Source organism: Arachis hypogaea, chromosome 8, assembly GCF_003086295.3.
Source record: "Arachis hypogaea cultivar Tifrunner chromosome 8, arahy.Tifrunner.gnm2.J5K5, whole genome shotgun sequence".
Lineage (NCBI taxonomy): Eukaryota > Viridiplantae > Streptophyta > Magnoliopsida > Fabales > Fabaceae > Arachis > Arachis hypogaea.
Window position 1 is genome coordinate 42,844,982 of NC_092043.1, and position 19,830 is coordinate 42,864,811.

At 26.9% G+C, this 19,830-nt stretch overlaps 1 protein-coding gene across 3 annotated transcripts; it reads right to left on the reverse strand.

Moving 5' to 3' along the window:
* Positions 1-7,944: 7,944 nt before the first annotated feature.
* On the reverse strand, positions 7,945-11,780 carry LOC112707585 (malate dehydrogenase [NADP], chloroplastic-like). Of its 3 annotated transcripts, none has more exons than XR_003156108.3 (6): positions 11,557-11,766; positions 10,723-10,810; positions 10,374-10,597; positions 10,157-10,279; positions 8,713-8,951; positions 7,945-8,308 (listed from the first exon to the last, which is right to left on the reverse strand). XR_003156108.3 is itself a non-coding variant. In XM_072201345.1 (6 exons), exons 3-5 carry the CDS (start codon positions 10,509-10,511, stop codon positions 8,799-8,801), a joined length of 276 nt encoding a protein of 91 aa, XP_072057446.1. In that variant the 5' UTR covers positions 10,512-10,597; positions 10,723-10,810; positions 11,557-11,780; the 3' UTR covers positions 7,945-8,308; positions 8,713-8,798. The 3 variants fall into 3 exon arrangements, 2 of the variants coding, with proteins under 2 accessions (XP_072057446.1, XP_072057445.1); XM_072201345.1 differs by having other exon boundaries at positions 8,713-8,813; positions 11,557-11,780; XM_072201344.1 differs by having other exon boundaries at positions 8,713-8,813; positions 10,374-10,810; positions 11,557-11,775.
* Between the last annotated feature and the right edge of the window lie 8,050 nt (positions 11,781-19,830).

Below are 19,830 nucleotides of genomic sequence, written 5' to 3' on the forward strand. Positions count from 1 at the left end.
TTTGAACGGGTTGGAGAAGTGGAAGAGTGCGCCATTAAGGAGCGCTATTTGCGAAGAGAAACCGTTTGAGTGGGACGCATGTAATTTACGCTCCATTCAAAGTGAGATGAGTGCGTGTGTGAATGATGTGTGGCTTGGGAACTTGTAAAACTTGTAGGGCCTTTTTACTTGTATGTGTAGCAGGCCCGCTATAGATATACACAGGAATTATATATATATCCTTAACAAGAATGCTAACAGAAATTTGTAATGGAGACTGATCTTGTTCTAGCGAATAAATAAAAAAAGGGCACGAAGATTGAGGTATCCACTTCACAGAGACTCGTGAAATCTCCACAAAAACTTAAATGTTCTTATATATATAAGTTATGTAAGTAATTCTAAGGGTTAAATATAATTTCGGTCTCTAAAGTATAGGGCGAAATTTTTTTTTGTCTTTAACCTTTTTTTATATATAAAAGTGTCCCTAAGGTTTAACTTGATTTTAAAATCATCATTTTTACTTAAATTTTAAATTTTATTACCAAATTATCCTAACCAAAAAATTATATAAAAAAAAGAGAACGGAATCACGCGGGAGGGGGGAGGGAAAAAGAAGAAGGGGTAGAGAAGAAGAAGGGAAAGAAAGGAAGAGAGGGAAAGGAGGGACGGCGCCGGCAAGGCTTGGAGCTGCTGTCGCCATCGGGAATAAGAACCAGAGGAAGAGAGAGCTCGTTAGGGAGAGAGGAGATGTGACTTCATCGAACTCACCAAGAAGGTCCATCTCCTCTGCGACAACCTCTGCTTCGTCATCCGCGCCGCCATTGTCCAGCCCTCAATGAGCGTCCCTCAACCGCACTCTCACCCTCCTACGCCGCTGCTGCCACAATGACGATGTCTTCTGCCAAGTCTTTTCCATCACCACCACCGCTGATTTTCACAAGGTTTGGAAAACCTATCTTCTCTAGGTTTCAATTCTACTTCTATTTCTGATTTTGTTAATCAGATTGTTAATCACATTGTTTCTGATTCTGATTTGTTAATCCACCAATTTTGACTCTAATTCTAATTTTGTTAATTCATTGTTAATCACATTGTGTTCCAATTTTGATTCTGATTCTATTTCTTATTTTATTAATCCATTATTCTTCTGCTTCTATTTCTTCTACTTTTGATTTTGCTTCTATTTTTGATACTTCTGATTCTGCTTATATTTCTGATTCTATTTCTATTTTTAACTATATTTCTGTTTCTATTTTTAATTTTGTTTATGCTTCTATTTCTGCTTCTAATTGTGTTTATATTGTTGTTTCTATTTTTTTATGTTTATTACATTATTTTTGCTTCATTGTTGTTGTTGTTGTTGTTGGAGAAGAAGAAAAACAAGAGATGCTGTTGTGATGGAGAAGAAAGATAGAAATTGTATTTTGGTGAAAAAGAAAAAAGGTATTTTAGTCCAAAGGACGATTTTAAAATCAAGTTAAACATGAGGGACGATTTTGTATGCAAAAAATGGTTGAGTGATTTTATGCAAAAAGCAATAATAAAACCAAGTTAAAACCAAGTCAAAATTCAGTGAATGTTGTCAATAACAAATTCATCTTATTGATTTTTCAGCAATAAAAAAAGATTAGTTCAGTGAATTTTTATCAACAAATTATTCAAAGCTCATAATCAGTAATAAATTCATGTCAGTGATTATTTTCAGCAACGAAGACTAATTCATTAACATTTGTAGCAACAAAATCAAAGACAGCAACAAAACAAAAAAGAAAAGAATAGGAGAATTTGTGGAAACTCCCCAAATTAAGACCAGCTTCTAGTTGTGTGAAAGAAGCTAATAGCGGGGAGGAAGCTAACGGCAAGAGTTGCTGACGGCGAGGAGGAAGCATCAGGACCTGATACTTCTTCCGCCGGCGACGACGAGGGCAGGAAAGGCGCGCGAGGCTGTCAGAGAGACCCAATCTGAGAGAACGACAATGAGCTTGATGGCGACACCGAAGACAGTGAGAGAGACCGGAGTCAAGAGAAGGAGAGAGTTTGGGTGCGACAGCAGTAACAGGGATGAAAGAGCTCGAGTTTCAGTCTAGTGACGTTGAGGCAGGAGTGTGAGAGTTTAGGGATGCCAAATGACGTCGTTTGTGGAAGTGAAAAAAAATCAAAAAAAGAAATCATGATCCAGTAAGTCATGTAAATTTGTTGGTTCAATCGGATATGATAACAATTGGATTATTGTTATTGTTATAAAAAGTCAATTTTATTCTTATTTATTAAAAAATTAAAAAATAACTGATTTATTAATACCTCCTATAATAATATAATACGTTTTAAAAAAAAAAGACAAGTTATACGTATTTATGAGAATATCCGCCTTTTAATTATTGAAACACTACTCTCTTTATTATAGAACAGGATATTCGTAGTGTTTAGCAAAGTCCTCAAAGTATGTCATTTTCCATTCAACAAAAATTTTAAAACGTCACAATTTTGTAACCTATTTTAAAATATCACAACAATGAAATACATGTTTATTTTTATTATATTAGAGAATTTTTCCGGAGATGGGGATTCCTCCAGCAAATAAAAGGTCAGGTAACCTTAGTTTCTGACACTACAAGTAATATCGTTAAAATTGATAGCAAAATAGACGGCGAAAGTAGTTGCTATTAAGTTTGTCGATTTTTCAAAATTCTAATAAAATCGATGGCTTGTTTAGCCATTGATAATAATTTAATAAAATCAACATTTGTTCTGTCTATAATATGGATGTGAGAATTTTACATTCTTACTAAAATCGACAACATTGCCGTTGATATTATTATTTAAAATCGACGTCTTCTTTGTCGATAATTGATTCAATAAAATCGACGGCCTTTGCGTCGATATTTAACTCAATAAAATCAACAACATTTTTATCTATAATATGCTTAATAAAATCGACGCCGTCGATATGTGATTGAATAAAATCGACACAGCTGCCATCGATTTAATTATTTAGATTTGTCTATTTTAACTTTTAAAAGCGACAACTTTACCGTCAATTTTAATAGTTATATGTTTTAATTTTTTTCTATTTGAAAAATAGTAAACAGTTAATACAAATAAACTTTTAAATATAAAAATAAAATTTATACAGAATATTAGATAACAAGACAAATAAACTTGTAAATATAAAAATAAAATTTATACTAAATATTAGATAATGAATTTACAAACTTATCAAAATAATAAATAACCCTCTAACATAAAGACTCAAGACAAGATAAATAACTAAACTTAGACTTATATTCGTTTAAATTGCAATCCACTAGTAATACAAAATATTCAAAGTAAAGTAATTAAATAACCTACTCATACTCCTCTAAATAATCATCTGAATCATCAAAATTGTCAGAATCATCCTCCTTTTGAGAACTCTGTGGTTGTCCTAATTGCTGCAGTATAGGTGGGAGTTTTTTACCTGGGGCTGGAGCTGTGCTTTTCTGGGAGCTTGAAAAAGTAAAAAGAGGAGGTGGGAAAACATGTGATCCAGAATTACTAGGACCCATGATTCTCACATACTTAGTCAAGCTGCTCAACTGATGACTAAATTGATCTATCTGTGAATTACTGGTGTTGAGATCCTCAAGCAAGGATTTAACAGTCTGTTGCCACTCTCTTTTCTCCCTTTAGTAGTGGTCTTCAAACTCCCTATATTTAGCGATATGTTGTTCAACTTCCCTATTGAGTATTGTGATTTGTTCTCTAAACATCAATGCTGGTGGTCGTGGTTGGCCCATCATGATTTATATATGTATGTTAAAAATTTTATGTGTATTTAAATTATGTTAAATTTGTATTTAGATTATATTTTAATATGATAAATTTAGTTGAATTGTATTGAATTATATTATATTAGATTATATTACATTTTTGTGTTTTTTTATTTTTAAATGTTATCATATTTTTTTCTTATCGTTCTAATAAAAAAAGCTGATAAATATAAAAGAAGACAAAGATTGAAATTAGATAAAAAAAAGATAAATTAAAATTGAAAAGAATAGATTGAAATTGAATGAAAAGTCATCTTATCTTCTAGCTATCTAATTTTTTGATATAATAAAAAAGAGACTCATTCAATCTCACTTGTCCACATTATACTTTGGGATAAATTAAAATTGGACGAAAAAAAATCACTTTACCTTCTATCTAATATTTCGATGCAATAAAAAAAGGATTTACTCAATTTTATTTGTCTACATCATAATTTTATCGCAAAATTAAAAAAGACTTTTTCATAAACTCATTTTTCTGTAACAGTTATAATAATTAAAAAAGTATTTATACACCTTATATTAAGTTACAAATAAAAAATTCTAAATCTATTGACATAAAAAATAATCTATTAGTTAAATAAATAAAATCAAAATATATAAAATTAAATTAAATATTCTAATATTTAAAAATATACATTAATAACCATTAAATAATACTTATACTCATAGTTTAAAAATCGGACTGGACCAACCGGTTCGACCAAAAAACTAATAAACTGATGGTTTGGCCGATTCGATTGAAACTTTGAACCAAAGAAGGAATATAATTAAACCGCTTAAATCGGGAGGTTCGTTACAAATTGGACAAAACCGATCAGTTCAATACAATCTGTGAACCAACTGATCCTTTGGTACTCCCAACAAATGCAGGTCTTTGATGTTCTAGCGTACCGGACCAATCGGATCGACCAAAAAATCAATAAACTGATGATTTGGCCGATTCGATTGAAACTTTGAACTGAAAAAGGAATTAAACTGCTTAAATCGGATGGTTCGTTACAAATCGGACAAAACCGACCGGTTCAATACAATCTATAAACCAACCGATCCTATGGTACTCTCAACAAATGCAAGTCTTCGATGCTCCAGCGCTCCTGTAGCATTTGAATATTTGGATATTGAACCCATGACTAGTTGCTGGGCTCCAACAAATAGTGCCACCAAATTGATGTGTTCTTTTGTTAACCTAAGTACTGAATTATTTTATATTTATTTAATTTAATTTAATTTTAGTTTTATATTTAATTTTTTTAATTCTTTAGAATTTATACAATTATTAAAATAAGTACTAAAAATATTTTAATATTTACATTTACATATTAAAATATTAGTAAAGATATTTATTTTAAATTTTTTAGAGTATTGAGTTAGTAAGTTTTCGAAGATTTCAATTTAGGACTAATTAGTAGGGATATATAAGTATCACCACTAAATTTTACATGATAAATTAATGGAAGAACATAATGTGTTCATCGTTTACTATCTTGGAGGATCAAATTAGTACTTTATTTTTTTCAAGGGATAATTAATCTGAAGTCGAAAATTTTAAGGACCTAATTGTCACTTTACTCAATTTTTTATTATTTTATATTTTTTATTTACGTACAGCCAGTTTTATCAGTTCAACCAATAATTTATCGATTGAATCAATAAATTAATAAACCAATAACTTAAACAGTTTAATCATCAGTTCAATTTTGACAACTATGCTATACTTCTCATATCATTAACATCTAAAGCACATGTTACGTCCTCAACCAAAATAGTTGCTACAAAAACAAACAATAATATTTAATCAGAATTGGATATTTGGAGAAACTATTTTAACCACTCTTGATTGTTAGGAAAATTGAACCTGATTTGTTTAGTTATAAATCTTAAAAATTACTTAACCACTAACTAGCAGATACGGATAAAATAATTCAATGGCCAGCAATAAATTTTTAAGATTAAAGTATCATTTTTGTTCTCAATATTAAAGTAAGTTTTAAAATTATTTTTAATGTTTAAATTATCTTATTTTAAAATTATTTTAATGTTGTCTTATTGTTAGTGATGTGTTAATAGAATTGATGGTGGAACAAAATCGAAACGATTTTATTTAAAACGTTAGAAAATTAAATAGCATAACGTTGAGAACAAAAACGATATATTACTTTTAGAAGAATTATTAAATCAAGTAAAATGATAATGAATTTTAACACAGAATGAATTACATTACGAATTTCTGATTTTTACTCATACTTATAGAATGACTAATATATATATATATATATATATATATATATATACTTTCGGAAAAAAAATAAATATAAAGCATGTAAATATACAATAAAGTATAAATTATATTTTTTTGTCTTTAGTATACTAAATTTTTTTAATGTTTAATTTAATTAAATTTTAATTTTAATTTTTAATAAATATTTTTTTTCAATCATTTCAATTTTGCTCTTAATAAAAAATAAATTTACTTAGAATGAAAATAATGTGTAAAAATAAAATTAAAAAAATAAATTTATTTAAAATAAAAGTAATGTGATCATAAATAATTTACTTAGATGCAATTAAAAAATTTAATAATTATCTATTGTAACAATTTGATACTATTAAAAGATCAAATTAAAAAAATTCAAATAATTCATTTAAAAATTAAAAATAAAATTTAACTAAATAAAAACATTAAAGAATTTTGGTACATTGGAGACAACAATGTATATTTATTATATGTACTATGCTCTTTTTATTTATTTTTTTACAAGTTTATATACTAGTCATTCTACAAATATTTCATTATGAGTAAAAATTATTAAGAGTAAAATTTAAAAAAAAATATATTTTGAATGAAAATAATGTGATAAAGTATAATTTATATAGATGTGATTAAAAAATAATTGAATAACTACGTACCGTAAAAAATTGATATTATTGAAGAATAAAATTAAAATTTATTTTTAAGTTAAAAATAAACTTTATTTAAATTAAACATTAAAAAAATTGATACATTAGAAACAAAAAGGTATCATTTATACTTTATTATATATGTATTCCGAAAGTTTATCTACTAACATTCTAGAAATATTCTATAATGAATAAAAATTTTGAATTCGTAATGCAATTCTTTCCGTTAGAATTTACTTTTCATTTTGCTTGATTTGGTAATTCTTCTAAGAGTAATAATGTATTATTTTCGTTCCCAACATTTTCGTCCTATTTAAGTTTCTAACGTTTTAAAATTGTCTCAATTTTGTCTCGTTGTCAATTTTGTTAACAGATTCCTACCGACAGAACAACATTGAGACAATTTTAAAATGTTAGGAATTTAAATAGAACTATTTAAACGTTAGAAATAATTTTAAAACTTACTCCAAATATTAGAGACAAAAATAATACTTTATTCAATTTTTAAATAAAATTTAGATCCATGAAAATTAATGTTTTATCTGTCAAATAAAAAACTACTTTACGGAAAGTTTTAAATTTTATACTTTTTGATAAGGATTTGTTTGGGTGAGTTTTTAAAAAAAAGATTTTTTTTAAGTTATCTTTTTTCAAAAGATTTTACAGAAAAGTAAAAGTAATTTTATATTTGGATATCACAACTAGAAAATTGCTTAATACAGACAGATTTGGTCTTTATTACAGACGGATTTTTGGTTACCAACGGATTTTGTCCTTCTGTAAAAGCCTCGTCGAAAATTATTTACCGACAGATTTTTTTCGTCGGTAATTTACCGACAGATTTTTACTAGTTACAGACAGATTTTTCCTCAGTAAATTCTCCCCTCCATTTCCCTGGAACGTCAAACCTTCCGATGGATTTTTTGTCAGTAATTTAGAAATAGATTTTCTGTCGGTAATTAGAGACAGATTTTTTGACAGATTTTCCGTCGGTAATTGGAAACTTAGAAAACTATTCGAAACCTGAATACAGACAGAAAATCCGTCTGTAAATTCATTAGTAAGGTAAAATATAATTTTTTTTAGATTTTTCCATTGCAAAATAAACCTATTTTCATACAAAATAAATATAAATTTAATAAATACAAATTTTTATCTAATTTGTATTCGAATATTTATAATATTTCAAAAATAAATAAATTCATTGTATTATCAAACTAAAAGAAAAGTACTATAAATAAGCAAGTCAATATAATTCAAAACATAAATAAAGTATATTGATACATCAACTATAATAATATGTAACAACCATACATCAACAAAATATGTTGATACATCAATTATAATTCAAAATATAAACTTAGTGTATTGTTCTTATAGCATCATATAAATTTTGAATAGCATCATATAAATTTTGAATGTCAGCATTCTTATGTATGGACATTATCTCCATGATTAGCTCATCAACTTTCAACTCCATGAATGATTCCTTGCTGCTGAAGCCACAACACCAAATCCACTATTTAAGACATCTATGTTTTGCTTGTTATCATTTAGGAAACCAATTATCATCCTTGTTCCATTGCTGATCTTAAATGTTCCTGTACTTTGAACATCTGCATTAACAAAGGCATACAATTTATGGTAGAAAGAAGCATAATATAAGCAATATAAATTGATTTTAAGGATCAATAAACTAAAAAAAATCAAATACAATACTAAGGCCAGAACATTCCAAGACTTAAATTGAAATTTCAAATAGTATGATACTTTTGTTAAAACAAGATACAACACCCAAAAAATATTACTTTGACAAGTGAAAATGAAAATTGTAACAACTAAGAAAATTTTGCATTTTTGGGAATGAAAAATGAAAAAATTATTAAAGAGGAAGCAATTAGTCAACAACCATTTGAACATCAGCCTCATTCAATCATCCTGCTTGAATTAAAATTTCAACTTCTTTGGAAATAGAAAACAAGAAACTGAAGAAGCATCAAGAACATCAAGTGATCCTCACCATGAAGCAAAGCTGTCAAAGCAATATTTTCTTGGCTCTTCCCCTCTCCATTTTTACTCCTCCTCCTCCTTCACTAACTTCAATCATTATCCCTGAAGCTCCTACAATTTTCACATCATCTGGTTCAACTAACAACAAACTAGTTCTTTTTCAAGAATTAGTATTAAATAGTCTCTCACTGCCCCATATATGCTGAACTTCAAAAGCGTTGTAATGCTTGATATAAAGAATAAACATCACTACAAGCAACAGAAAATTTTTTAGATATATGCTAGACCAGAGAAGTAACACCATTTTTTATGTATAGTTTCCAAGGTTTTATGCTATTATAAGATAAAATTAGACAATTAGTAATACTCTCACAGTTAATGATCAATGACTTTCTTATGAGAAATCTGATCTAAGGTTAATTAGTATGCTAAAAGGATGAAGGATATATATATTAAAGGGACTAGTAAAAGTTTACCATAAGCATAAATGCCTCTGAGGAGATTCAGGTTCAGAAGTGGATGGAATGTTAATCAAATAAACTAGTTATACAAGAGAGTTATACAACTAAACTAGTTTTAAACTAACAAATTCCCAAATCACACTTTAGATTTACTCCTCTGTTTCTATTCCCAAAAAAGCAAAAGGAGTACCTCTATCAACCCCAACAAATGTCTTAATTGCACAAAATGAAAACGAAAATGGAAATAAGGACAAGTTAATTCAACTAGTTAGCAATCAAGGTCCAAGAGATGCAACTGTTTCCAGCCAAATTACTATTTTGAAATGTTTGCAAGGTTGTCAAACTACAAAGTTCAAAAGAAACTAATGACAGGGCTAAGGGCTAAGCCAATGTAAACTCAACTTCAATTAATGATGAAAACTCAAACGTTAATTCATAGCGACACATATATTAATCAGGATTAGCACTTAAACCAGCTAATAGCACCAAATCAATCCTCATATGGCAAAGTATTGATTCATCCACAATGTCCTAAGCCAATTTTTATTTGAAAATTGAAAAAAAAAATTCAAGAAACCATGAAAATAATTTCATATAGTCATTACGGGAGGGGAATGGATTGGAGAATAGTCATTAGCATGAAAACTTTGATTAATATTATTTAACCTGTCCCCACTCTCAACAAATGACTATAAGTAATTTCAACTGACACCATATACCAGAACAAGAGGAAACAATTTTGCTCTAAGAATATTATTACATATTTAAAGGAACCAATAGGATCAGTGAAGTGACTAAAGCAAAACAAGAAAAGCCAAAGAGGAACAGAAACTTTTCAAGTACAATACAAGGACACCATAGCTGTTCATAATTTTACCAATAACACCATATGTTCACTTTTTCATCAGCAGTTTTCCCTTTACACTTATTATTGCACTATAATTTTATGCATCATGGAGGAACAAGGAGGTCATTAAACTAATAGTAACTTACACCAGTGGAAAACCAATCACCCTTGGGAGTAGGAGTGATTAAAGATCGTATGGCATCAACGATTGAGACAGCAGTTGATGCAGCCGACGATCTTCGCCATTTCTGAATAAGCACACCACCTCTCTGCCAACCAAACATATCCCTATCAGCTTTAGCCTGAAGAAACTACATCTTGTGTTCTACATAGTTAACTACAAATGCTAGTTACAAATTTTACCTTTTGAACCTTTTCAGTGAACTCTTCTTCCAACCATTTACGATCCCTAATCACATCTATGACGGGCAGACCATCGATTTTGGCATTTAAGAAGTCGGGCATCTCATCATAAAGGAGAATTAAAGATACTCGGTTCATGCACTCCAATATATCACCTAATAGGAATGATTCGATGTACCGCCATCTTTTTTTTCCCTCATTCTTCTCTACTTATTAATGTTCTTCTATAATAATATTAGTAATAAAAAGATGGATTAATGTATATTAGTCCGTATATATTAGTGTAATTGTAATAAATCAGAATGTGTTTGTCAAAAACAATATCTTCCAACATTAACAGCCGGATCACCTCTAATAGTTTCAGGTGCAGATTTCTGCGAATCAGTGGCTCTAATTAGTTTTCGACCATAAGTTATGACTCCTTCTCCTTTCCAAACCTGTTTTATGAATTCAAGGAAAAATTAGACTAATCTAAAAACAATAACATATTGTTGTGTTTTGTGTTTGATTCCAAAAATAAGAAAGAGGAAGAGTCAGTTATAAGTTGTAACGTGTAAGCTGTAACTATTGCAATAACAGGGTCAGAGCTTAGGAAGTCATAGAGCTCATTGAAGAAAGGTCTTTCACTGAGATCATGGTAATGTTTCTTGGCAAATTTCTTTAAAGGAACTAACATTTGATCACAAATTACCTAAGCAACAATAAGCAAAGTTTCACAGTGCAAGACCAAGAACTCTCTTGGTACTGCTATATACTTACAAATGATTTTTCTAATATCCAATAATATCAAAATAAAATAAAAAAACTATCCACCACATTCATTTCTCACACAAACAGATCAGATATTGAAAATGGCTATAACAATAAACTGATGAAGAAAATGATTACCCAAACTAAAATTAACTAAATTAAATTGATAGCAAAAAGCTGAAATTGATGATTCCAACCTAGTATTAACTAGTTTAGGAAATTCAAATTAGTAAAAAATTGAAAGGTAGAGACCGAAGAAAAGATAAAGTGACCTATTATGTGTACGTGTAATTTCCTACAAAGAATGAGAAAATTCTTCTCGCATGGCACATTAGAGCCACAAAAGTTGCATCGTTAAAAATTCATAAAAGAACAAGCATAAAAAATTTCAAATGAGAAGAATTCAAAAATCGAAAGCAATGCAAAACCATACCAATTTGAATTAGGACGACTATAGTGATTTCCGAACCAGTGGATGAGGATGACTAGCGAGTAGCGAATGACCGTTGCTGAGGTCAGTGATGAGATTGTGCGACGCGAGCGGTGGCAGCAGCGGTGAAAGAAGCTCATGCGATGGAAAGAGTGTGGATGGAGAGAGGAAGAAGCTCTTCACTTGTGTGGAGTGTGAATGGAGCTCGAGAAGGTAGGATCTGAGTTAGGTTTAACCCAATATTTTCAACAAAATATTTTCGACAAAATATTTTCGACAAAATATTTTAAATTTTGTCTGTAATAATTTAATAAAAAGCAGCATTTTTGTCCATTTAATTACAGACAGATTTTTCATTGGTAACCATTTTTTACAAAATAAAATTAATTTTTCTAACTGAATTATCGACATATTCTCTTTTCCGTCTGTAATTTATGCTAATTCATTTTTTTGGTCTCCGACAAAAATTTTTTCGCAAATTCTGTCTGTATTTCTATGAGATAAAATCCATCGAAAATATCCGTTTGTAATAACAATTTTTTTAGTAGTGTATCTTGTATAAAAAAGATTTTTTATTTATTAATTATATTTGAATATAATTATATAAAAATATTTTTTATTTATTTATTACGTAAAAAATATATAAATTATAATTTTTTATAAAAAACTATTTTTTAATATTTTTATTTTTATTGCTAAAAATTTATTAAATATGTTAAATAATATCTAATTATTTTTTTAAATAAAAACGTTTTCAATTAATACTCTCAGGTCTTTAACACGTTCTCTTACAACACCTATTAAGTAAAAGAATTTTAAACCTGTCAATGGTCGGTGGTTTTCTAAAATTTGCAATTCCGAGGTGGACTTTGTTATAATACAGCTAACTGGTTGACTGTATATTCCTAATGCTTCTATTTTGACCCTTCTTTAACAATTCAAACGATTATCTCCGAAGCTTATGCAATTGTCACGCGGGCTGACCCATTAGTAGAATGTTCAAAGTCAACACATATCTAGGAATGAAGCTTCTTTGTTATTCATTATTCACAGAAAAAATCAAATATGATGCACGCAGATTAATATAAATACAGAATATGATACGATATCAATATCATATAAAAAATATTTTTATATATATTTAAATTTTTTATAAAATACAAAAATATAATATATATTTATAATAAGATATAAAATATTTTTTAAATAAATTATAATAATATTTTAATATTTTATTAATTATATAAAATATTTAAAATTATTTTTTTAATAATTAATAATATATTATTTTTGAATTTATTTTAAGAATACATATTAATAATAAAATTAGCTATATATGCTAAGTGTGTCTAAATATATCTAATAAAAAAATTTTTTTATTAAAATACGATTAAATATGTACAAAAAAAATTCATGTATCGGACGAGTGTCGAAAAATATTGTGTCCAACATATATCCCACTTGTGGACACGATAAATTAAAAAAATGTCTATATTTCATAAAAAATCAATAAAAAAGAGTATATTTTATATATATTATTTTTACATATATTTTTCTAATCTTTTTACTTTTAATATTAACAGTTGTTAATAAAAAATAAATAAAATAAAAATTTAATTAATGTGTATTTTAAAGACACGTGATAAATTTATTATTAACAAAAAATTTAAATATTTTTATTTAATAAATACAAAACAAATATATTAAAAATTTAAATTTATTTTTTATATGAATAATACTATACATTTAAGTCTTTTTGATAATTAAATTAAATTAAATTAGTCTAACATAACAAAAATTAATTATGACTAATATTATTCAAAATTTTATTGTTTAACTTAATTAAATTTAATTTATAAAAAAACTTAAATATATAACATTATTTTTTTATATTTTTAGTGTTTTTTATTTTATAATCTTAGCATATTCCCTTAAGACACAAAATAGATAAATCTATAAAATAATATATGCAAAAACTAGCTAGTACAAACATTATTTCTCAATATTGCTTTCATGATATGCATGCTTACGCTAGCTAGTTGATTATTATTAGTACGTTTTTTATTTTTAATATGACCATTAGATACGTGTAATATGAAAAAATTAGAATTTAGACATAGGACTAATAATGATTTACATTTAAATCGTTATATACGATTTAAACGGTTTCATAGAAGACAAAAAATATAAAAAAAAAAGTAAAAAATCGTTTAATTAGTGATTAATAGTTGAAACTAAAAAAAATAAAATTATCCATAAAAGAAATCAGCACTAACGATTTCTGTGTTAATAGATTTCAAATATAAAACATGACTTTTGATTTCGGTAAGAACAAAATTTTGTTTTTTTCTCAAATAGTTAGTTATATTTTGTGATATTTCTTTGTTTCTTTTTTAAATCACAAGTGACAATTTATTTTAATGTGGGTTTAACTCATATCAACGCATTATACTAAATTTACATAATAACCTCTATTACATCGTTCACTTTACAATATCAAAAGAAATTAACATTAAATTTATGCAACAACTATTCTAAGGATAGTTGTTAAATTATTATTATTATAATAAAAATAAAAATTTGTTAGATTTTTTTTAATGAATAAATAAATATATTAAAAAAATTTATTATTTAATTTTTTGAAAATATATTTTTTTTTTCAAAACATCACTTCAATTAATACTCCTAGAAAAATTGTTAGCAAAATGCTTATTATTTATATTTCCTTTTGTTTTGTTTGACGCTGCTTAAAATCCTTAATGACATAAAAATTTATGGAAATATTTTTTCCCCTCTTTCATGCATGATGAAATGCCGTGCCCTTCAACGTGTAAATAATAATAATAATAATAATAATAGTAGTAGTAGTAGTAGTAGTAGGCAAAAAGAAAAAAGAAAAGAAATCATCACTGTGGAACGGAGCTAACCAAAACAATTCAGACTAATTTTTCCTGTATATTTTAACGAGGCCTGAAAATATGATATATAAGCTATGCCAGATTTTCCTGTGGGATTAGTATCAATTTAAATTTTTGCTTGTCTGTGTATTTACTCATCCATAACTAGTTCTAGATTCAAAACTTCACGGTAATTTTATAGAAAAACAATCATCATACTAAAAACTTGTGTGTAACTATATCTTTCCTTTGAAAAACTAGACATACTAACCTACAAAAGTTAAAAATACTCAATAAAATTTAAATGAAAATAAAGACGATCTCTATTGCTAATTTCATAGGTAATCACGCGGATATTATCACTTGTTCCTTTAATTAAAAGGTTGAGAGTTTTAAATTTTATCTTGAATATATAAAAGGTTAAATTATTTTGTTAATTTTTATAAATGTTTTAAATTTGTAATTAAATCTCTATATTTTAAAAGTTTTTAATTAAATTTCTACAACAATTTTAAATTTATAATTAGATTATTTTTAACAATAAACATTACAAAAATATCTTTATCTATCTTATGCCATTAGCAAATATGTCTCAGTTTTTTAGAATATTTTGTTAAGTTAAACGTTTTTGAAATGGTAATAATGTTACGTTATTATAATTTTGAAACTAGTAGTATAGAAACACAATTAGAAATTTTTAAAGTATAGAGAATTAATAACAAATTTTGATAGATGAAAGTATAAAGATTAATAAAATAGTTTAAATTTATAAAATATTACAAAATGAAATCATTATTAACAATAATATTAGAAAACTAACATATAGCAACTAATTTTAACTAACACTATGTAATATATAGATTGTCAAATAAATATAATATGAAGCTCATCGTTAAGGAAAAAACAGATTCTCTCTCTCTCGTATTAAACCTCCTTCATGTACTTGAATTTTAGATTTTTTTTTAATTGGATTTTAAATATTTTTATTTTAAAAGTGATAAAGGTTAGCTGTAATAGACTCTCAATAATTAATTACTTTGTTCAATAGTGAACATCTTTGGGGGGAAAAAAATACCTAACTTGATGGGTTGCACCAAACTATAATACGTTAGAGAAAGATGATCCACAAAAAGTAATAAAAGGAAAATACTAGTTGTGTTTTCCTTTTCCTTAAAAGAAGCTATATAGTATGTGGAATATAATACAAGTTGAGCATGTGAAGAGTCTTGAATTCAATCTTGACGATACACATTTGATGAGAAGGATGCAAGATTCAGCAGTGGTCCCAAAAATCAAAAAGTGTTTCATCCTCAAACGGCATATATGGGTTATATATGGCTGGGTAATACGGTATCTCCATTTTTTTAACACTTGAGAGAATAAAGTGTGATCTTTTACCTTTAATTTTATAAGTGGAATTAAAATTAAATAGAAAAAAGAAAATAATGAAAAGTGAGATTAAACATTGGATATCATCTAGTTTTTTTTTTCACTGGAGTGATCTACTCCCGGTAATACGCCATAATTAAGTTTGGCTAAATACTTTCTGTTTTTGTTATAAATTTTCCGTTTTTTTTTTCTTGGTGGAGGGTGAATATCTGCGGTTATTCATAGATTTTAATTTCTATTTTTTTTAATTTAACATAAAATCATAATATAATTTAATACAATTTAATTAAATTTAACATCATCAACATAAAGTCACCAAAAAAACATCATCAACATAAATAGTAAATATCCAACAAATATAATAAAAAAATAAAAAAGTTTTTAATATATATAACTTACAGCATTTAATTTTAGTAATAATTTCACTCTTCGGAAAGATTTAAGCAACACATCTCTATAAAACAGATACCTTTATTTACGAAAATAAATCATCATTTTCATAGAGATTTGGCTAACCACCCCAATGATAGATCATTTTTGAGGGTACCTGCTTTCGCAAATTTCTTTTTGCCATCCATAATTCCAAAATCTACATCCTAGATTAATCGTTGCATTTTTTGCATGCCCCAACCGACACACCCACACCCCCTTATTCTCTTCCCTTAATAATTAATACATATTCTTCATGCACACACATATAACTCTAAATTACGAGGTGTTTTCTCATAGATTTGATCTATTCAACGTGTTCGATCATATGACCAATTTAAATCATTTGAGTGCAGAGCGCATAAGTAGGGGCGACTTATTCCTAAGTGCTTCTATAATAATAAATAGATAAATAAATTATTAGTATTGTAAGGTTTTTATAAACAACAAGCGAAGATGGAAAGTAAACACTGTTATATGCCCCATATTTATCAACACCACTTTTATATATTTTTCATTTTTAGTATTTAAAGTGATTAATAAAAATGAGAAAAGATAAAAAAAAAATTATCATTTTTACCATTAAAAAAAGTTGTACAAAAATTGTGGATAAAAAGTATAGTTCAAATATCAATTTTCATATGAAAAACATAATTGCAGCGGTGCGGAGGAGAGACGAACTAGTGTGTAGAGTGGAGCTTCTAGTGAAGTACGTAGGAATGTATTTTCTCATAATAACTTATGAAAAACTAACTCTTACATATACAAGTGGTTTAGCCTCATATAGTGGTAAATCACTTCTAATTGAATTAGCTATATATCTAAAACAACTTGCTAACTAATTGAAAGATTACGAAGCATTCACCGCCGGGAGTAATAAAGTAATTTTATTGATTTTTTTGTGTTTAAAATCTTATCAAAATAAGACGGATTAAATTGAGTGTGCTAGTGAATAAATTTTTTTTTTAATTATACGAAAGTATTATATATATTTATATCAAAACTAATTTTTGTTGTCAATTTTTTGATTAATAGATTTAACTGAAAACTTTTTTTCAATTATTTATGCCAAAAAAATTTCATCAAGAATTAGACAATGTGTATGTAGAGGTAAAAAAAAATTGCTGTGTTTCCTTTATCACATACATATATATAATATGAGATCAGTAACTAATTTTAGGATCAAATCTTATGAATCAAATTACAACTTAGTTTAAAACAGATTCAGTTAAGATCTTAATCTATATTCAAAACTCATCATAGAATAAATATTTAATTATTTAATATTCTCAACTATTATATTATTATATTTATGTATGCTAGCAAATAATATAATAATATTCTATTTTAATTAATATAATAATTTATTCGATCAAATAAAAATAATAATTTAATAATTCTTTACCAAGAATTAAAATACTCCACTACAATAAAAAAGTTGAATACTGTCAGATTTACTGGCAGATTTGACAATAAATTCGTGGGTAAAATAGTTATCGTCGGATTCGATTTTCTGATGATAAATTTGCCGGTAATAATTGGAGGGAAAAAATAAAAATTGACGCGACCATTATCTTGAATTTAGAGGAAAAATCTTACCGTAAGGTAATTAAATGAAACGAGCGCCGTTCTGGTCACAGGTTGTGTAGTATCGACAGATTTTTCCGACGGTAAATCTACTAGTAAAAGTGACTCTAAATTTAAATTTGCGAACCATTTCCTTCCATTTTTGCAACATCATTAACCTCAATTCGTTCTCTCCCCTTTTGTTTTCTCTTTCGCCGTCCACCTGAGGCTTGTTTCTGTCATGGAGAAGCTTGTTTCTCCCCTATGAGTTGCTGTCTCTATGTTTCACTGCCGTCATCGTTTGCCTCCCTGAGCTATAATACTATCCTTTCTCCTTTATCCAGGTATGCCTTCTACCCTTCTTTTTTCTATTTTTTTATATCATTGACATTTGCAAAATTCTAATAGAAATTATAAAATAATTATTTCGATTGAACTATGATTAAATCAGTTAAACCAATAAATCAGTAAATCAATAATTAAAATAGTTGGACAATCGATTCAATTTTCAGAACCTTACTTGATATATATATTAAAAAAAGTTTAAAAGCAAATTTTGAAATACAATGTACAGACACAATTAAGTTGAGAAGAGTTCAATACCAGAATATCTTAGCACACGGTCACTTTTCCATATTTTTAAAGTAAGGATATAATCATTATATTAAATATAAATAATGTATATTTTTATGTTAATCTTTATGTTGTAATATAAAATTACTTTTTTATGTCTTTTAAATAGTTAATTTAGACATAAAAAGTAGAAGAAAAAAAAAAGAAAACTATTATAGCTAGCATAAATATTAAAAAAAAATTTACTATTCATTAGACTCGACGAACACGAAATTTGTATGTTTATTAGATTTAAAAGAGATATACAAGAAACTAACTACTATAGTATAGGCTTTTGACTCTGAAAAGTGATATTTGAAGAATAAAAAAAATGATGTAATGATCGATATTTGTATTATTTTTTTATTATATTTTTTTCGTTATGGTGTAAATAGAAAATTTTTATTTTTCTCTATTCTTATCAATTACTTCTAATAACAAAAATGAAATATGTTCAAAAAAGTATACAACAATAACATATATACACTAGCAAAAATCACTTTTAATAATGATAATATAACGGGCATCATATATTTTATTTAGTTTAATTATATTTTTGTGATAATTATATATTTGTAATTGTTATAATGATAATTAGGTAATATTTATTTTTAGAGACTAAAATTGAGATTGGAGAATTAGAATTTAATATTGTATTTGGTAGTCATAAATCGAAATTAAAATTTTAATTTTACATCACACAATTTCAATCATTTCAATATCTACAAAAATTGAAAACATAAAAAATTAAAATTTTTTGAGATAAAAACTAAAATTTTAATAATATTTTTTTAATAACAGAAGATATTTTAATAAATATTTTTATTTTAGCTCTATATTTATCTTGAACAAATAAGATACTAAGATATAACTTAGTTTTATACACTTGACATCAAATATAACAAAAAGACCTAATTATTTGTCTTTTAGTTTCAGTCTCTCTTTCAATGGCATTCTTATATATTTTTTTGTGACTATTAGAAAAATCTTGATGAGCAATTGTATAATTATCGCACAAAATTTTTTTAGCAATAAAGTATAAGATGATTAATATTTAATTATGGAAAAATTTAGGGGCCAACAATTTTATTAAATGAGCAATGTTAGGGGCCAGTAACATTTGTGATTGATAGCCATCAACTAGCCATCAATGATGATTTGATGGTGTGAGATTTCATCTAATGGCTCACCTTTTTTTGCTAGTTATATGCTGGCCAAAATGTAATAAAATTGCTGGCCCCTAGACTTTTCCTTATTAAATTCTGGCCAGCATGTAACCAGCAAAGAAAAATGAATTATTGGATAAAATTTCACACCAATCTCACACCATTAAAATCATCATTGATGACTATTTGATGATTATAAATTACAAAAATTACTGGCC